The sequence below is a fragment of the Schistocerca serialis genome, chromosome 1 (genome assembly GCF_023864345.2).
Source record: "Schistocerca serialis cubense isolate TAMUIC-IGC-003099 chromosome 1, iqSchSeri2.2, whole genome shotgun sequence".
Lineage (NCBI taxonomy): Eukaryota > Metazoa > Arthropoda > Insecta > Orthoptera > Acrididae > Schistocerca > Schistocerca serialis.
The window spans coordinates 988,442,435-988,463,085 of NC_064638.1; the positions used below are offsets into that span (position 1 = coordinate 988,442,435).

At 41.4% G+C, this 20,651-nt stretch overlaps 1 protein-coding gene across 1 annotated transcript in view; it reads left to right on the forward strand.

Moving 5' to 3' along the window:
- LOC126454081 (discoidin domain-containing receptor tyrosine kinase B-like) overlaps nt 1-20,651 on the forward strand; it is a 425,916-nt gene that overhangs the window by 39,107 nt on the left and 366,158 nt on the right. Inside the window, exon 2 of the mRNA XM_050091131.1 lies at nt 5,777-5,895. Coding sequence (XP_049947088.1) covers nt 5,802-5,895 — 94 coding nt within the window. The 5' untranslated portion in view covers nt 5,777-5,801. The remainder of the gene's footprint in view (nt 1-5,776; nt 5,896-20,651) is intronic.

Genomic DNA, 20,651 nt, shown 5'->3' on the forward strand with positions numbered 1-20,651 from the left:
ACATTGTAGGGTTATATACCTGCACTCGGGCTTAAAGCTATAAAATCGTTAATAGTAATATGTAGATAGGAAATATTGTAATGGCAGATAGGTAAATAAATGATAAAAAGAGTCGATTGATTCTCTTTTGTGGTAAATGTTTATGTCCAACATGGAGGAAAACGTCCCTGAGCGCACTTTCTTCACATAGCATTTATGTTGAATAGTAAACTCTGATACGCAAGTAGATTTCCTCTTTTCAGATTTCTGAAAGAAGTTAGACATAGTAGCTGATTATTGACCTATAAAAGAGATACCGTCCCATCTGGTGACGTTACACACAGCAATTTGTCGAAGCGTTCAAAAAAACACCAGACATCAAGAGATTGATGTGAAGTATAAGGTGGAGTAATCAAGCACGGCTATGCACTTTTCTCGTAAAAAGTATTGACAGAGGTGAAACAGGAGATAAGTGGCTGAACAAATCGTCACATTTGCACCGTACTTCATCAGAATTCCGTGCAACGCCATCGCACACGTATCACAACATGCGAAAGTTCTGAGCTCTCGCCTTATCCTCCCTTTATGCATATCTCACGCCTCTTGACGCCCCTGTCATGGAGGTGAGGACCGTGGTGAGCAGCCTTGAAAACGCACTGTTTTCTTATGGATGGACAAAGAAAACATTTCGGATACACCACTGCTCAGAATCAACACGAAAGGCCTCACGCAGGAGGTGTCATAAAAGGCGTGAGTCAAATCACCACTTTCCGTCGGGCGTCCATTTTCACAGATTTCTTCAGTGCGATGCGTTACAAGACGACGTTATTGACAACTTTTGATGCTGTTGCACAAGTGAATGACGACGCCAACTTGATATGTTCACATTGGGTAACCAGCTTATAATTTGCCAGACAGCACGTGCAGCGGGGTACGGAGTAATGTCAATGGATACCCTCTCAGATGGGTCATACTTGTCCAGGAAGTACTTATGATAAGTTCCATATTTATCAATGGTTGATTCATTACTCTGCCAGGCGAATCAGTTATATGAACGTGTGGTTTCCGTGCTTTCCGACAACTCCGAAAAAACAGACACCACGCAGAATCTCCAGCTGTGAATCACTCACCTTCATTGCGGATGAACAATAGCGTTCGACCTCCTGTGAGAATCTCGAACATCGAGGGCATCGACGGGGACTGCAGCTAAGTGGCGCTAGGTGAGAGTGTGGGTTGACCAGGAGGCGTGTTGGGATAGAGCGGGCAATTGCGATAAACACTGTTTCCATATGGCCAGTGACAAACGCAACTGCCTAGTAAGTAGGATATCATGGGTTCGAGTCCCGACCTGTCCCACATTTTCACTCATCGCCACTGATTCCAGATGAAGTCCCTAGGAACCTGACATCAACAGATCCTTCCCTTTCCTTCCCTTACTCCACCCTCCCCCCCCCCCCCCCCCCCACATACACACACACCGCACTCTATTTACATAATATGTATCACAGCTGCGGATTCCTCCAGGTGGTTTTACGGACATGTCTGAAAGAACAGTCACCATACTCTAACGTAAAGAAATATGTTCGTCATTCTTACCTATGTATAAGGTCAATAATCACTGAACGCGAAATGCCCTCATGCTGAGGTGTGCATATGAGTGAGAGACAGAGAGAGAGAATGAGTGCGTGCTCTTCAGATCAGCGGTTAGCTACCTCTCACGACCATTAAAGCGCGTATTTAAAACAAACCTCTTTTGCCTCCACAAAGTGACGCTACTAGTGCTGCTTTCATGTGACTGGCGTAAAATTGGAATAGACATCATCTTCCAGATGTAGAAACGCGTCTACGAATTAATTTCTTAAATTCTATCAACAAGATATTGTAAGCTGGCAACATGACATATTAATTAGTATTAAATTCAGATCTTCATCACAAGACTACAGATTGAAGAACATCTTTTAGCTCAAGAGTCATACTCTGAAAGGGGCAATAGACTCAAAGGACTGCCTTAAAGAAATATTGTGGAATTCAATAAAATTAACTGGTCGATTTCGGTTGACGCTGGAAGGAAAGAGGTAGCAAAATAAAATCAACAGTGACAAACATTCCCAAATAAAGTAAAATGAAAACTAAATAAGAGTTACAGAAAGTGGAATAATACCTGGTGTACGGCATAACTAGAAACGACTGGAAAATTTGACTGAATTACTGATATATCACATGATGGATAATCAAAAGAGATCAAAGAAGGGTAAAAATGAATAGATAATAGTTGGTGATCCTGAAGAACGTTCCACTTTGCGACACAATTTTATGTGCAATAAATATTAAAAGTAACTGAAATATTATAAATCATTGATAACTGGACACATGTAAAATCATTTGGTAGCATGTAATGTAGTTCTGTAGAGATTTTGAAAAAATGAACTCTACAGATGTGTTACTCACTGAAAAGAATAACACTGGTAGATAAAACGGGCCCTGGTGGGCCAGTTCGTAGTGACCGACTGCCGTGTCATTTTCTACCAATAGCGTCACTGAATGCAGTTTGGAGATGTGTGGTATGAGCACACAGCCCTCCCGGCTATTATCAGTTTTCACAATCTGGTGCCACCACAACTCTGTGAAATAGCTGCTCAGCTGTCATTGTGAGAGTGAGTGACACTGTGTGGTGTCACCGCCAGACACCACACTTGCTAGGTGGTAGTTTTAAATCGGCCGCGGTCCATTAGTACATGTCGGACACGCGTGTCACCACTGTCAGTGATCGCAGACCGAGCGCCACCACAAGGCAAGTATCGAGATACGGACTAGCACTCGCCCCAGTTGTACGGACGACTTTGCTAGCGACTACACTGACGAAGCCTCGCTCCTTTGCCGAGCAGATAGTTAGAATAGCCTTCAGCTAAGTCCATGGCTACGACCTAGCAAGGCGCCATTAGCCTTACATAGCAATTGATACTTATCGTATAAAGCATGTCTCATCAAGAACGATGTATACAACAAGGATGGATTAAAGTTAAATATTCCAAAAGCTACGTACTTTTCTTTATAGCATTCATTACGTATCCTGTTTCAGACCTCACGCCATCCTTCGTGTGTTTATAGCGTGCATTGCGGTCCCCTCAAATCACACTGTGTCGGCACTTCTGTCGACACATCACACTGTTCCATCACTTCCACTGGGATTCGAACCTCTAACATCTACTTGGCAATCAACTGCGATGACCACTCAGGTTCCGAGTCGGGCAGTAGATGAAACGAATGATGGGAGGGGGTGCTTTGTGGAACAAGTAATAAGACATTCAGTGGCTTAGAAGTAGTACTCTAAATTAGTGGTGGAATTTAAAATTCTAACAAGAGAAAATAATATGCTTTGCTGTACATATATTTTAGAATGATGAGTGTTTATCTGGATATAAAACTTTAGGCTGACATTACAAACAGAAGACTGTAAACAAAAAGAATTGCACAACTGGCCATTAAAACTGCTACACCACGAAGATGAAGTGCTACAGACGCGAAATTAAACCGACAGGAACAAGATGCTGTCATATGCAAATGATTAGCTTTTCAGAGCATTCACACAAGGTTGGCTCCGGTGAAGACACCTACAACGTGCTGACATGAGGAAAGTTTCCAACCAATTTCTCATACACAAACAGCAGTTGATAGGCGTTGCCTGGTGGAACGTTGTTTTGATGCCTCGTGTAAGGGGATAAATGCGTACCATCACGTTTCCGACAATGATAAAGGTCGGATTGTAGCCTATCGCAATTGCGGTTTATCGTATCACGAAATTGCTGCTCACGTTGGTCGAGATCCAATGATTCTTAGCAATATATGGAATCAGTCGGTTCAGGAGGGTAATACGAAACGCCGTGATGGATCCCAACGGCATCCTATCACTAGCTGTCGAGATGACAGGCATTTTATCCGCATGGCTGTAGCGGATGGTGCAGCCACGTAGGGATCCCTGAGTCAACAGATGTGGACGATTGCAACACAACAACTATCTGCACGAACAGTTCGACGATGTTTGCAGCAGCATGGACTATCAGCTCGGACACCATGGCTACGGTTACCCTTGACGCTGCATCACATACAGGAGCGCCTGTGATGGTGTACTCAACAACGAACCTGGGTGCACGAATGGCAAAACGTCATTTTTTCGGATGAATCCAGGTTCTGTTTACAGCATCTTGATGGTCACATCCGTGTTTGGCGACATCGCAGTGAACGTACATTGGACGCGTGTATTCGTCATCGCTGTACTGGTATATCACCCGGCGTGATGGTATGGGGGTACCATTGGTTATTTGTCTCGGTCACCTCTTGTTCGCATTGACGGTACTTTGAACAGTGTTCGTTACATTTCAGATGTGTTACTACCCGTGTCCCTACCATTCATTCGATCCCTGCGAAACCCTACATCAGCAGGATAATACACGACTGCATGTTGCAGGTCCTGTACGGACCTTTCTGGATACAGAAAATGTTCGACCGCTGCCCTGGCCAGCACATTCTCCAGATCTCTCACCAACTGAAAACGTCTGGTCAATGGTGGCCGAGCAACTGGCTCGTCACAATACGCCAGTCACTACTCTTGATGAACTGTGGTATCGTGTTGAAGCTGCATGGGCAGCTGGACCTATACACAGCCATCCAAGCTCTGTTTGACTCAATGCCAGGTCGTATCAAGACTGTTATTACGGCCAGAAGTGGCTGTTCTGGGTACTGACTTCTCAGGATCTATGCACCAAAATTGCATGAAAATGTAATCACATGTCAGTTCTAGTATAATATATTTGTCCAATGAATACCAGTGTATCATCTGCATTTCTAGTTGGTGTAGCAATTTTAATGACCAGTAGTGTACAATTGCAATTGGTTGTAAGATGACTACCCCGTTTATTTTTACCTGTCACGGCCAGGTTTGCTCTCTCGCTACGTGCCCTACTAAAATCCCCACACTTGTCTCTGAAAACCTTAATGCTCAGTTAGTTGTAATAGATGTGAAAAAGATTCGAAAGGAGAGACTCACTTCGTAGAAAAAAAATGCTTCAAATGACTCTGAGCACTATGGGACTTAACTTCTGAGGTCATCAGTCCCCTAGAGCTTAGAACTACTTAAAACTAACTAACCCAAGGACATCACACACATCCATGCCTGAGGCCGGATTCGAACCTGAGATGACTTCGTAGAACTGAAAGGTTTATTGTCTCTAGTACAAGCTACAGTACACGTTCCTAATCTTTCTACGCACACGTTCTGACGTTCGCACTTATTTCGACTTGCTTTTAATTTTCTTAGGTAACCAAGGTAACCACTGCTTCTATGGATCTCTGCTAACGACTCGTTTCTAATACTGATGAGTCCTCTATCCTGTGCACGAACCCTCTAGCATTTAATGGATTTATCGAACTTCTTCCTGCAAGTGGGCAAGCATAGTCCAACGACGTCTGGCATCGAGCCACTATTCACCACTACTCCTCGCCTTCCCACGCCACCCATAACGGTTGGCACCAAACCGAGCTTCCCGATCACAGGAGGTTTCCCAGGCGGCAGTGCTGCTGCGCTAAGCAGCTGCGGACATCGACACTCAAGGAGTAATTATATCTGTAACCTTGAATGGTCAACATTGTAGCTAAACGTTTGTGGATTGAAATTTTGTGCTGAGTGCCTCTATACATACTTGTCTATGAGTGAAAGCAATCTGAGAAATTTTTGTGCCTGAAATCTAGTGTAAGCGTTTCGGGAGCTGACTCCTCCAGAGGGCTGTGTTGGGTGTTGCAGAAGTGGGCAGGCGGCGGACCGCGGCATGCGGCCTCGCCGCTGGTGTTGGCTGCTCCTGCTGCTGCTGCCGACCGCCACTGCCGCCGCCTCCGCCGCTGCCGCCGCCGCGTTCGACATACGTAAGTATTTCATTATGTATTTACTGCTGCTAACAAACGGCACCTGCTGTCTCGGTACCTGTTGAAAGCTGTATGACACAGATTGTAACTGTATAGATATTCAAGCATGTATTCACAAAACTATTTTTTAATGGTGAATAAATTTGCTACAGCTAGAAGATCTATCGTAAGACAATACAATCTAATTAATAAAAATACCAAACCATGTCCATTTGAGTGCCTAGAACCCAGTACTTTGGAGCAATTGGTGTTCCACCGCCAGAATCTGTTCTTAGCTTTTGAAGAAAAACTACATATAAGTATTCACTGTAACTAAACACTGTAGTATCACAGTCAGAGTGCTTACCATTTACTGTAACCAATGTTGCACTATCGACTGTATTGAACTTCTTTCTGACAGGAAATAGTTTTCTTTTCTGAATGTGACTTGATCACCATGATAAATTATCTGGTATCACATCGGTGGCTGCACATCCGCTGAGTGGTGTGTTCCAGATTCTAGTATTGCATCCCTACCAGACTCATCAGGCGACATATCTCGAGGCTCTCAAAGAAGGGTTCTACACCGTCTCCTCAGTTATATGCACAAAAATTTTGTTCTTCACTACTCGCATGACTGAAAAGGCCCGGGATGTTTGTCATTATCCATGGTGATGTTTCGGTATCTGCAGTAGTCGTTAAAACTTACTAATCTGTATTCCCGATGAAATATTTTGATTACTATAGGCTTAACGATCCCGTTCGTGATCTCTTATTTTATGATATTAATCTTGCTAAACTTTGGACGCATTGTTTGCTAGAATAGCAAGCAGCTACCAGTTTTTTCATGGCGCACTGTTTCATATACAGTGTCGGATCTTATGTCCACTCCCGGTATATTAATCACATTTAAAATAAAATTTGTGGAGGCGTAGCTACCAGTGCACAGGTATCCGTCTGTATGTTTATGTTGTTATGTAGGTACTCCTCGCACAACAAGGAATGTGTTGTTGTTGTTGTGGTCTGCAGTGCTGAGACTGGTTTGATGCCGCTCTCCATGCTACTCTATCCTGTGCAAGCTGCTTCATCTCCCAGTACGTACTGCAGCCTACATCATTCTGAACCTGTTTAGTGTATTCATCTCTTGGTCTCCCTCTACGATTTCTACCCTCCACGCTGCCCTTCAATGCTAAATTGGTGATCCCTTGATGCATCAGAACATGTCCTACAAACCGATCCCTTCTTCTAGTCAAGTTGTGCCACAGACTCCTCTTCTCTCCAATTCTATTCAATACCCCCTCATTAGTTATGTGATCTACCCATCTAATCTTCAGCATTCTTCTGTAGGACCAAATTTCGAATTTATCGTCCATGTTTCACTCCCATACATGGCTACACTCCATACAAATACTTTCAGAAACGACTTCCTGACACTTAAGTCTATACTCGATGTTAACAAATTTCTCTTCTTTTGAAACGCTTTCCTTGCCGTTGACAGTCTACATTTTATATCCTCTCTACTTGTACGATCATCAGTCATTTTGTTCCCCAAATAGCAAAACTCATCTACCACTTCAAGTGTCTCATTTCCTAATCTAATTCCCTCAGCATCAGTTGTTTTATTTCGACTACGTTCCAATATCATCGTTTTGCTTTTGTTGATGTTCATCTTATATCCTCCTTTCAACACACTGTCCATTCCGTTCAATTGCCCTTCCAGATCCTTTACTGTCTCTGACAGAATTACAATATCATCGGCAAACCTCAAAGTTTTTATTTCTTCTCCATGGATTTTAATTCCTATTCCCAGTTTTTCTTTTGTTTTCTTTACTGCTTGCTCAACATACATATTGAATAACACCGAGGATAGGCTACAACCCTGTCTCACTCCCTTCCCAACCACCGCTTCCCTTTCGTACCACTCGACTCTTATAACTGCAATCTGGTTTCTGTAGAAACGCCGGCCGGGGTGGCCGAGCTACAGTCTGCAACCGTGCGACCGCTACGGTCACAGGTTCGAATCTTCCCTCGGGCATGGATGTATGTGATGTCCTTAGGTTTAAGTAGTTCTAAGTTCTGGGGGACTGATGACCTCAGAAGTTAAGTCCCATAGTACTCAGAGCCATCTTCTCTTCGAACTGTAAATAGCCTTTCGCTCCCTGTATTTTACACCTGCCACCTTCAGAATTTGAAAGAGGGTATTCCAGTCCAAAATTGTCAAAAGCTTTCTCTACGTCTACAAATCGTCGAAACGCAGGTTTGCCTTTCCTTAATCAATTTTCTCAGATAGGTCATAGGGTCAGTATTGCCTCACGTGTTCCAACATTTCTATGGAATCCAAACTGATATTCCCCGGGGTCAGCTTCTACTAGTTTTTCCATTCGTCTGTAAAGAATTTGTGTTAGTATTTTGCAGCCGTAACTTATTAAACTTATAGTATGATGATTTTCACATCCGTCAACACCTGCTTTCTTTGGGATTGGAATTACTATATTGATCTTGAAGTCTGATGGTATTTCGCCTTTATCATACATCTGGCTCACCAGATTGTAGAGTTTTATCAGGGCTTCCAATGCTATCAGTAGTTCTAATGCAATGTTGTCTACTCCCAGGCCTTGTTTCGACTTATCTCTTTCAGTGCTCTGTCAAACTTTTTACGCAGTATCATATCTCCCATTTCATCTTCACCTACGTCCTCTTCCATTTCCATAATATTGTCCTCAAGTACATCGCCCTTTTATACACCCTCTATATACTCCTTCCACATTTCTGCTTTCCCTTCTTTGACTAGATCTGGGTTTCCATCTGATGTTCATGCAAGTTGTTTTCTCCAAAGGTCTCTAATTTTCCTGTAGGCAGTTTCTATCTTACCCCTAGTGATATATGCTTCTACAACCTTACATTTGTCCTCTAGCCATGCCTGCTTAGCCATTTTGCACTTCCTCTCGACATCCTTTTTGAGACTTTTGTATTCCTTTTCGCTTACCTCATTTACCGCAATCTTATATTTTCTCCTTTCATCAATTAATTTCTTCTATTACCCAAGGATTTCTACTAGCCCTCGTCTTTTTATCTACTTGATCCTCTGTTGCTTTCAATATTTCATTTCTTAAAGCTACCCATTCTTCTTCTACCGTATTTCCTATGCTCTCTCTGAAACTCTCTACAACCTCTGGTTCTTTCACTTTATCCAGGTCCCATTTCATTATATTCCTACATTTTTGCAGTTTATTACGTTTTAATCTACAGTTAATAACCAAAAGATTGTGGTCAGAGGCCACATCGGCCTCTGGAAATGTCTTACAATTTAAAACCAGGTTCCTAAATCTCTGTCTTACTATTATATAATCTATCTTTAACCTTCCAGTGTGTCCAGGCCTCTTCCATGTATAAAACCTTCTTTCATGATTCTTGAACCAAGTGTTAGCTATTATTAAGTAATGTTCTGTGCAAAATTCTACGAGGTGATTTCCTCTATCATTTCTTCCTCCCATTCCACATTCATCTACTACTTTTCCTTCTCTCCCTTTTCCTACTATCGAATTCCAATCCCCCACGACTATTAAATTTTCATCTCCTTTCACTATCTGAATAATTTCTTTTACCTCATCATACATTTCAACAATCTCTTCGTCCTCCGCGGAGCTAGTTGGCGTATAAACTTGTACTACTGTGGTTGATGTGGGCTTCTAGTCTATCTTTGCTACAATAATGCGATCGCTATGCTGTTTCTAGCAGCTTAGCCGCACTCCTATTTTTTATACATTATTAAACCTAATTCCCCAATACCCCTATTTGATTTTGTATTTATAACCCCGTATGCACCTGACCAGAAGTCTTTTTCCTCCTTCCACCGAACTTCACTAATTCCCACTACATCTAGCTTTGACCTATCTTTTTCCCTTTTAAAATTTTCTAACCTACCTGCCCGAATAAGGGATCTGACATTCCACACTCCGATCCGTAGAACACCAGTTTTCTTTCTCCTGATAGCGACGTCCTCCTGAGTAGTCACTGCCCGGAGATCCGAATGGGGGACTATTTTACCTCCGGAATATTTTACCCAAGTGGACGCCATCATCATTTAACCATACAGTAAAGGTGCATGTCCTGGGGAAAACTTACGGCTCAAGTTTCCCCTTGCTTTCAGCCGTTCGCAGTACCAGCACAGCAAGGCCCTCTTGGTTAATGTTACAAGGCCAGATCCTTCACTCATCCAGACTGTTGCCCCTGCAACTACTGAAAAGACTGCTGCTCCTCTTCAGCAACCACAAGTTTGTGTGGCCTCTTAACAGATACCCCTTCGTTGTGGTTGCACCTACGATACGGCTGTCTGTATCGCTGACGCAGCAAGCCTCCCCACCAACGGCAATTTCCATTGTTCATGGAGGTGGGGTGGGGGGAGGGCTTCTTGAATTGTTAAATTCTTATATTTGTACATCTCTTGTTATGAGAAGAGTATCTAATTTGTCATTCTTGTAACGTACCGATGATACTTTAAACTGGTAAGGAATCTCCAATGTTTAACCATAACAAACTTAACGACTGTGGTATGTAAATACTCTACACAGTTTACTAACTTCCTTGATCGTCTATTTTTTTATTACTCTACGCCACTAAACCCATACTGTCTGTTGCACTGGCAGTACACTATATATAACCCTGGAATCATCTCCAAGTTTCTCGTGTTATGACTTGACTCGAATTGACGAAACTTCAAGATATTAGATCATTTCCGCATGGTGAAATGCTGTTAAAATAAATTCTTCTAATGGTTAACAGGCATATTGAGTTATTAGGTGTAATCACTGAAAATATTTTTGGTTTGTATGTTGCTAAGCTACAATTCAAAGACAAAAAAAATAAAGACGAATTGATTCTATCTGTAATAAGGATTTGCAAACAGACCAAAAAAATTAAAGTTTCTTTTGAATGTTAGTTTTTGACAGAATCGAGTATCTATTACAATGGGGAATTGGTAGTTGCATGTTAAGCTAACTTTTTATCTTCCCGAAGAAATCACAGCTCATGAAAACTTAAGACCCTTCATTGAGTGGCAGACATGAACTGCTTATAAAAAATGATTTTATAGCTGATTTTAGAGACCCAAGAACCGACAGAGGATACGGATAATTATTATAATATGTTTATAAATGTTGTTGGTACAGCCGCTACAGACTAAAAACTGATATTGTACACATAAAGCAGAGGTGTTGGCCCACACATGAGATAGTGGTGTTGTGAGGACACAGTAAACGTCCCATTCATTTATTTCTGATATCTAAATTCGTATGTTATTTCCCCGAAAACGTTCTCTGAACATGATTTGGACGTCTGATACTAATCGTTGAAGTATATGGCTAGATGCATGTCAACAAATTAATGAAAGATGTCTGAAACATCATTAGAGCGTTTCTTACGAATAGGTGGGCACGATTAATATTTGTAAAACCACCCAAAATTTCAACGAGCAGTACCGCGCAATGGAACGAGTTTACCATGTATGCCTAATACATTGTGGTTACATTTAAAGTGAAGCTATTTACAGAGGATCAGTGTGGTCCATAATTATCGTATGGCCGTGAAACTAGATAGAGAAAAAATAGTTTCAATTTGGCGACCAGGTACAAATCTGGCGCTGTGAATACGAGGAAGACGAGGGCAGAAAAGTTCAAACATGTGAGGAAGTACTAATTTTCTTTTTATTATTAGCCACCGCTTACAGAATTTGTTCAATTTGAGCACCGGAAACGTCGACGAGATGTTGCATTCGTAAAATAACGTGTCCAACAGTTGCTCGCAATAATTACGGTGGAGTCTAAGCAACGTGTTCTGTATGCCAGCCTTCTGATCGGGTGGAGACCGACCATGTTACTGATAAAAGCGTTCTTTAACATATGCTCAGAGCCAAAGGTCACATGAATTCAGCTCATGTGAACTTTCAATCCATGCAGCTGGAAAGCTCTGGAGATAACACGTTCGTGGAAGTTGCACTAACAAGATCTTTTACGTGGCGAGTGAGATAAGATGTTGTCCTGTCTTGCATGAGAATAGTAGTTTCCACACAGCTGCGCTGTTGCAAAGCAAGAATCACATATTGCACAAGGAAATCCCAATAATGCATAGACATGACGATACACGTGACACGCCCTATATGTATAATCCCTTCAAAAGTTAATGGACGGAGAACAGAGATGCTTGTGTATCCGCACCACGCAGACACATAAGGCGAGTGCAATGGGTCTTCGTGCACAACACGTAGTTTAACAGTACCCTGAACTCGGAATTTCTGTGTAAGCACTGTTATTGCTACATCTGCAAGGTTGTTAATGGCCAAGCATTATACGCTAGGTGACGAAGACTTCATACTTCTACCAACCTTGTACGATACTGCTTATGGGTGAAGAAAAATTCTGTAACTAGTACGGGTTCCCATTTACAAAGATACAGATTTCAGATAAAAAATTACATACGTAACAGCCTTACAATTAACTCATGCTTTTGCAGTTCTATACTTGTCGAAAATGTTTTGTGACATCCGCAACAGCTCATTAATTGCTGGAGATATCAGCAAGTGTGTACGTGTTTGTTTGCCAGAGAAGGGACGGAGTGGATGTGGAATCACCTACACAGAAAGCGAAGTCACACAATCCGAATTCACTACCATTGGCGTCTTCCAGAGACCACTTATTCTGAAGATTTTGCGGCTGCAACGTCGGCACATACGTCGTGGATTCACATTTCATTCGCCGTTACGCTGGTTGGGTGTTGAGCTTTCGCACCGAGGCGCTGGGATAAAGGCAGCCCACTTGTCAGTGCGGTGTCGATACGGAAGTTGTTGGAAAGAAAAACACGACCCTTATTTTGCATTCCCCTCCAGCGAGGCATTGAGGCATTCGAACGGTGGGCACTCAGCCGTAAAACCAGAAAGATAACAGCCCGAATCTCAGTGGCGTTGTTTTTCGTCCCTGCGCGGTTTTCTGTCCTTCCTCCTGAAAGTGACAGTCCAAGATATCACCAAAGAAGGGGGAAAGCTGCAGCAGTGTCGACTTCACGTTAGCACAACATTCAACAGAAGTTAGACACGACATTCACACATTGTACGTTATGTTTTTACTTCATTCTGCCTCTGTAACGTCGAGTAAGAATAATGTCGTTGTGATGTTTCCTTACGGAGTATTTCTTTCCTGTTACAAACAGTTTAACACCAAAGCTTTCTGGTTTCACGTAAGTACATTTGTGTAGGAAGCGCAGACAGTCCGAAATTAATTACATCGCCGAGGTTTTAAGCCAATTCCCATAAATCTATTACGGCGTGTTACGGCTGACGAGTTCAGAATCGATATTGGTGATCGGTTCTGGAAAAACGACGTGAAAAAATGATTTGCTGCAAAAACTTACTCGAATAATGACCAAAATAACACAGTTCTGGGTAGGAGCTGAAGGTTGTAATCGGTACCGAGAATTTCCAGCATGTTACTGCGAGTCATTCTCATAAACACTCTTAATATTCGGAGAAATAATTCATCTCTTTCGTAGGCAGCGCTCTTAAATATGTGGATGACCATTGCTTATTTCGTCCATAAATCCGATATTTAATTAAGAGGGTGTCTAAAGGTTTCACTGTACGCAACGAAAAGCGTTAAAATACGTGCTTGTTCGTTTGCGTGTGTATGGAGAGGGACAAGTGAGAGGCGCCGAACGTCTTCGAATTAAGATGAGGCAGATTTGCATTCTGCAGCCGGTCTAACCTACTGAGTCTAAAAAATCGTGGCGCCTTGTAACTGTGTAATGCACAAACATCATTTGTAGGACCTTGCAGAAAGCTTAAAGAGGAAAGCATGTGATGTTGGTCCAAGCAGACTGAACATAAACATATGAAACATATTTGCAGTTGCAAACATGGACGACATTCAGTTCTATAATTGAATGACGACTTTGAAAATCAGTGCCGATCGGGACTTGAACCCGGATTTGCCGCTTGTCACGAGCGGTCACCCTAACGACTTCGGCTATCCGGGTTTTCGCAGTGTCGTCAGTCTATTATACAGCTGAAGGTTGTCCATATTCGTAACTGCGAATGCGTTTCATGTATTTCGTAACAGCTGCAGTCTGTGCAGTGGCTCTTCCTTCGGACATGCATGCACTGCAATATCATATGAGCAAAAGCAGCTAGTGCAAAATTGTTTACAAATGTTTCAAAACGTTTTTTGACGCAAACTCTTGACTGCTTGTCACGATCGGGTCAACGGTCAACAAGTCCAGTGACAGAGAATGTTTAATCATGACTACTGCGAGGAAAGGTGACTCGAAATCGCTAACATCGTAACTGAATTTGGAGACGGCTTTGGCAAAATTATTGTTAATATTCGCCTTAATTACATTTCTTTCATTAAGAGGAAAATTTGTTCCCGATTTATCTGGTGTAAATTAAACATTCAGAAGAAGGCAACATTATGGACATCGCTCAACGTTCCATTCACACATATGAAAGTGAAGCATAAATTGTTTTCTAAACTAAACCGCAGTAAATGGTTCAAATGGCTCTGAGCACTATGGGACTTAACAGCTGAGGTCATCAGTCCCCTAGAACTTAGAACTACTTAAACCTAAATAGCCTAAGGACATCACACACAGCCATGCCCAAGGCAGGATTCGAACCTGGCTGAAGCTCCTAGAACCGCTCGGCCACACCGGCCGGTGTAAAAGGTACTCCCACGTATTCATGCCGTGATAAACGTCCAGCCGATAAAATACTTACAGGTGGTAAAATGCACAATATTTATAAAAATCAAACACACACACACACACACACACACACACACACACACACAGCTAAATTGCTCGTATCGTCCTTAGGAGCCGGTGGCGAACTTGTCACAAGCTTCCCGCTCAGACGCACGCTGCCGACGAAGTGTTGACATTTAGGTGACACCTGTTTCGGAGCTATCTATCTCACCACTGGATGATGTGTTAAGTTCATGCTAAATGATCACATACAGGGGTTACCAGCAATGGTATCGGTGCACCGGAAAGAAAGCTTGAATTTTCGTATAACAATTAGAAATGCCACCTAGTCGCACATACAAAATTACCATGATCCTATGCTCACATAAATCCGTAGTAATTAAATACTGTGTGCTTACTGACAGTGCGAAAACAATAGCAATAATCAAAAACTTAAAAAACCAATATCGTCAATTTACAAATGAAGTAAAAATAAGAAAACCACTCTGGTGTTAGCGCGGAAGCTAAACCTGCCGTACCAAGACGTTTCCCACGAAGTATCCCCATGGAAAAAGGGGATGAGGTCACGTGCGCAAAGGCTACGGGTGTTGAGCTGTCTACAGAAATCATCTGATCCAGAGGCAGATGCAAGCCGTACTGGATGTGAGTTGTCTACTATAGAATCAATTGCAATAATAATGGAAATGGCTACAATAAAATTATAGGTATGAATGGGTCGCAGTAGTGCGTAAGTGAATACGGCATACAGCGTGTAGAGGATGTCTGTAATTCGCACTGTGTGTCAAGAACTACCGGAAACGGGGGCATTTAAGCAAAACAGCGACAACGAAAATCAAGTAGATGGGCTGAGTCAGAGGACCATGATTATTATTTTGGCTATGGGATGAGACAGAATCTGTAATATCTGCAACCAATTAGGGTATGCGATAATCAGGCTTCAAAATAATGCAGTAGAAATGAAATACTAAATGACCGCCATATGACGTACCCGTAAAGTGCTGTATGCAAAGTGTACATTCGTCATGTAATGTGACTATTACACGTGGGATAGTTTACCAATAAGGTCTGGGGGTAATATTAAGGTACTTGCAGATTGTTCTATTATAAGCTACTACATGTCAGCACATACACATTTAATTTATAAACCAACCAACTTGGTAACCTGCATTCTTTTCCTCTGGCTTATGTGGACTTATGATATACCATCAAAAATACTACAAATCATGGTCAGCTGACTAATTCCTATTTTTGTAGGTAAATGTAGATTAACATCAACTAATACGTCCATGATTCAAGAAATTTTACTGCCTAAAGATATGATTATATAGTTTGAACGTCACCATTATACGTTATCCGTCTTCCAATTTCTTATTACTAAGAAAGTTAGCATTGGAATACAACCGTTTGTCTGCTAATTTCTCCCTCCCTCTCTCTCTCTCTCTCTCTCTCTCTCTCTCTTTCTGTATATGTGTGTGTGTGTGTGTGTGTGCGTGTGTGCGTGTGCGCGCGTGTGTGTGTGTGTGTGTGTGTGTGTGTGTGTGTGTGTGTATGTATGTGTATGACATTCTGGTGGATACATTCAGTATCTCAATAACGGTCCATTCAGTATCCTCAACGATGCCTATGACAGGATGCGATCGAGAAGACTGGTAGCAGCTGACTCCATGGTGTGCAAATCTGCCACAGGACTCCATTTAGTCTGAACTGTATTGCTTTCGAATGATGACAAAGCCACGCTCATATCTACATCGTTGAGCGGTACTCTCCTGCATTTCCAGCTGTGAAAGACAACAGAACACGCATCATAGGTTCCATTTCATCCAACTTAAGAGTGGATCAGGGCGTCCCGAGCTCGATTCCCGGCCGGGTTAGGGATTTTCTCTGCCCGGGGATTGGGTGTTTGTGTTGTCCTCCTCGGCCCATCATCATTCTCGAAAGTGGCTACATTGGACTATGTACAGTATGGGAATTTGTAGGGACGCTGATGACCGCGCAGTTCAGCGCCCCACAGACCCAACATCAACATCAACTTAACCGTCTTCCTCAAAAGACATCTGCCCGAACTGTGTTCTGTTGTAATCCGCTGTTTTTTCCATTTCACGAATCGCCTATTGTGCTGACGATACGACAGTCATGGTAAATCCGAATAAAAATGAACAAGGTAAATAGTTAACGATTGTGATAGTAGCGTATATATTATAATTAGGAACAGAAAGTGAGACGGAATAGGAGTAACCTGAATAAATAATCTTTTACATCAGCAACTAGAAATGAGCAGATTGCTTAAAATGTCTCACAGCAATAATTATGTTGTAAATGCGAACAAGGTTATTTCCTGGATTTTCACGAACTATATGTTTTTAAGTGCCTAACTTGTATTTTTTATTTCTTATTTAGAAAAAAGTTAATATCGATAATGTTTTTTGGGTTTCTCAAAGTTCCCCATGATACGCAGCACTATTTCCGAAAACATTTAGTATGCTAAAATATTCCTCTTCTTCTGTTGTCCCATGTCCATGGAAACGTTTGGAAATAATTTACGGAATATGCAGAAGGGTGGGAAAAGTTGTGCGTTTGGTACCACATTTGCAATCTAGATGTTACATATTTTTAACAACATTGGATTTCGCTTTGCATTTTTATGGCGAACGGCGCCCACGATTAATGCGGCGTTGATATCTACGCTGTTGTTGACATATGCAAATGACTGCCCGATAAAATATGTTTGTGATGCACAGTACACTTATCTTTTTTGAACGGACGCATACGTGACGAAACTACATATGAAAAGCTGAGTTCATAGGATGTGAGTTCGATAATTCTTTTCACGATTTTACAGGAACTCTGTTGGTTGTGGCTGTTCGATGTCTATGCGATGTTATACAGGAGATGTTATCAGTCAGCGATAGACAGAACATTTATAAGGAAGTAATTTATGAGCGACTAATTCTGTGTAGTGGGTGGAGACACTGGAAATGTGGCCTAGTTTCGAAAACTCGTTCTGTGAGAAAGAAGTGGCTACGTAAGGAAATCATAGCTTGTGTTTCAACTAATATTTTAATGTGTGAAATAAAATTTTAGATAGTGACAGAATCGCGACAGTGAAGTAATATTTTCATGTATGCATGAATTCGAAAATATAGGAAGAAATTATATCTGATGAGACAGAAAATATCATAAGACACCATCTGCTAGAACATTTACTTTTTATGTAGTTCTATGATGTCACAAAGCTGCCTAAAGGTAGTACCCGTGAAGAAAGCACCGATGTTAAGAAATAGTTGCGTAATATGAAAAACCTGCCAATCACATATTCAAGTAAAATGCACAGAAAAATATATTTAAGCAATTAAAGACAAATATTGTAATTAGTAGGGTAAATAATGTACGTAAGCATTACTATCGAATACATGAAATTATATTACGGTAACAGGACCTACAGAAGTGCGCTTATACGGAGAAGAAATCAAGTACAGTCTTCTCCCTATCTTTAACGCCAACATTTTTGCACGAAACTCAGTACTATCCAACGAAAATATTGTTTTAATACTCAATATCGCTCTCGGAATAAGCTTCCATTCTGTGGTTACTTCTATTTCTCGGAATATTCATTCTTCCAGCGAAGTGAGATCTGTGCTTTTTCCAAGAAAAGGTAATCTCAACTAAAATTCACTGAAGAGAAATATATCACTTAGATAATTTATGATATGTACTCTTCTCATAGATAAAAATACATTCAGTGGTTACACGTAGACATATGATTATAAGGTATTACACGCTACTACAGAATCACATGAAAATAATATCTACTGAATAGTTACACTGTCCGTTCCTACCTCATATTTAATTTGTTGATATTCAGAAGGAACCAGAGGTAATGATAAAGTAATTTTTCATCCAGTAAAACTTCTCCATGTCGTCATAAACTCCCATTCAAATTCTTTTACCTGGGCTCCAAGCGCTAGAGCCTACGCTAAATCGATGTAGCACACTTAGTCTTGGTCCTCCTTCATCTGCGAATTTCTTTTTCGACATATGGAAAACATTATCTCGTTGGTATGATATATTGTTCTTGCTGGTTACGCAGAGACTGTGGGCCAAAAACTATAGTAGGTGGAAACTTCATTTGCGGAAACCCTTATGTGGTCATGCTTTGTCTTTATCCATTTCATCTCGCAATGATGGTTATGGGCATTTTGAATTTGTTTAACTATTATGAGTGATGCTAATGACGGGTTGGTGAGGAGAGGAAGCACGGATATTGATAGACTGTTGAGTATATTAAGATTATGATGAAGAGTCTAAATTCCAAACTGTAGCTTTATGCTACCCAAAAATTTGCATGCAATCCACAGAGTTTGTCATCACCCTGCAATGCAGTTCTTTTTCTTAATCACCGAATGACAGCCCTGTAATTAAATGTGGAGAAGTTTTTGGAAAGATTGTACGATAGCAAGAATGCCATATCACAAATAAATTGGGTTCGACACGATATTTTGTAATCCAAAACTAAGCCTGTTACCCTATAGCTATGCCCGACAATAAAACATATACAAATGTGTTTAATTTTTAGATACCCTCGTCTGTTGTCCAGTAACAGGTGTTATTAGTAATACCACTTATTTCATTACCCCATTAAGTTCATAGTTTTCTGATCACCATTATTTAGTTTATTCAATCTGTCTGCTGCAAATGGAGTGCCATCGAGCTACCCTCGTTCACAGTCATTATATGCTCGAATCCCGGGATATAAGCATGTCAACAGCGTTCTCATTATAGCAATCGGCTCTATGCTTCAATGTACTTTCAGAAAAATCCACTTTCCTGACATGGCAATGGACGATCTCAGAGATCTCAGCTGCATAAAACATAGCTGGGAAGGTAATGCATATTGCCGCAAAGTTGAATGTTTTGTAATTCCCTCAGTGGCTTTTGTGAATACTGTGGCCGCAGTATAATCAGAGATCCACTATGCACGGCTGCTCGTAAGTACTGGTTTGAGATGCAGCACCCTCAATACATGCTGGCTGTGACCTACCGCAACTTCCTAGAATACAATCTCAACCAAAGTATGGTTCTGAGTGCCCACATCGCCACAAGAACCACTATGGTTACCTGTCATTTTTATACAGTTTATGATCGTACGAACCGCGATCAATTAAATAAAGACCGAGACGATTAGTTGGTCGAATCTCTTCCTAATGTTACTGGGAAATCAACGCGTTCTTTTACCTACATCAGAAGTTGCCACAGTCGACTCTTTGTCCTGATTTCTGTACAGACATCATTTTGAAGTATCCTAAATACGTGTATTTGACCCGTTCTTCTTACTAAAATAGGATATCTCCAGTTCCTATTGGCTTGTTTCCGTAATGCCCTCAAACGAAACTGTTGGTACAAAAAAAAAAAAAAAAAAAAAAGGCTGCTTGTTGCCACCGGTAGTAAACTTCGTTCTTCTGACATCAGATGTGGTTAGGCAAGTTGCAATCAATGGGCCAGCATGCCGTCACTGTATCCCACCAGAAATACAAATACACATTGGCAGGATGACTGACGTTATGCATCCGGATTAGCCTATTCACAATCCACTCAGATAGTTGACAAGATTAGTCATTTCCGTAGATCATGAAACTTTTGTAGAATTGTTGGCACCGTGTACACGCAGATGGAATGTAACTTCGAAGAATAGAATGTAATATGATAAAGTATGACTTGTAGGTAGAAAACCGCTGTTAAATGCAGAAGCTGACATATGGAAAGACTGCATCGAAGGTAGGTACGATAGAGATGAATAGACTCGAAGTGTGGCGTAAGTGGGAAAGGAAGTTGATTTGAAAGAAACAAGTGCTCCAGTAATCCAGTCAGTATTTAACACAGGACTGAATGTTCTGAGCTCTAAGTAATCTTAAGTCGATGCCATGCTTTCAGAGTTACTGAAACCAGCGGGATGAACAGGAATTAGGAGGTTATTTGAGTTGGTGGCAAAAATCTATGACACGGATAGCCTACGATTATATTTCCTGAACTTC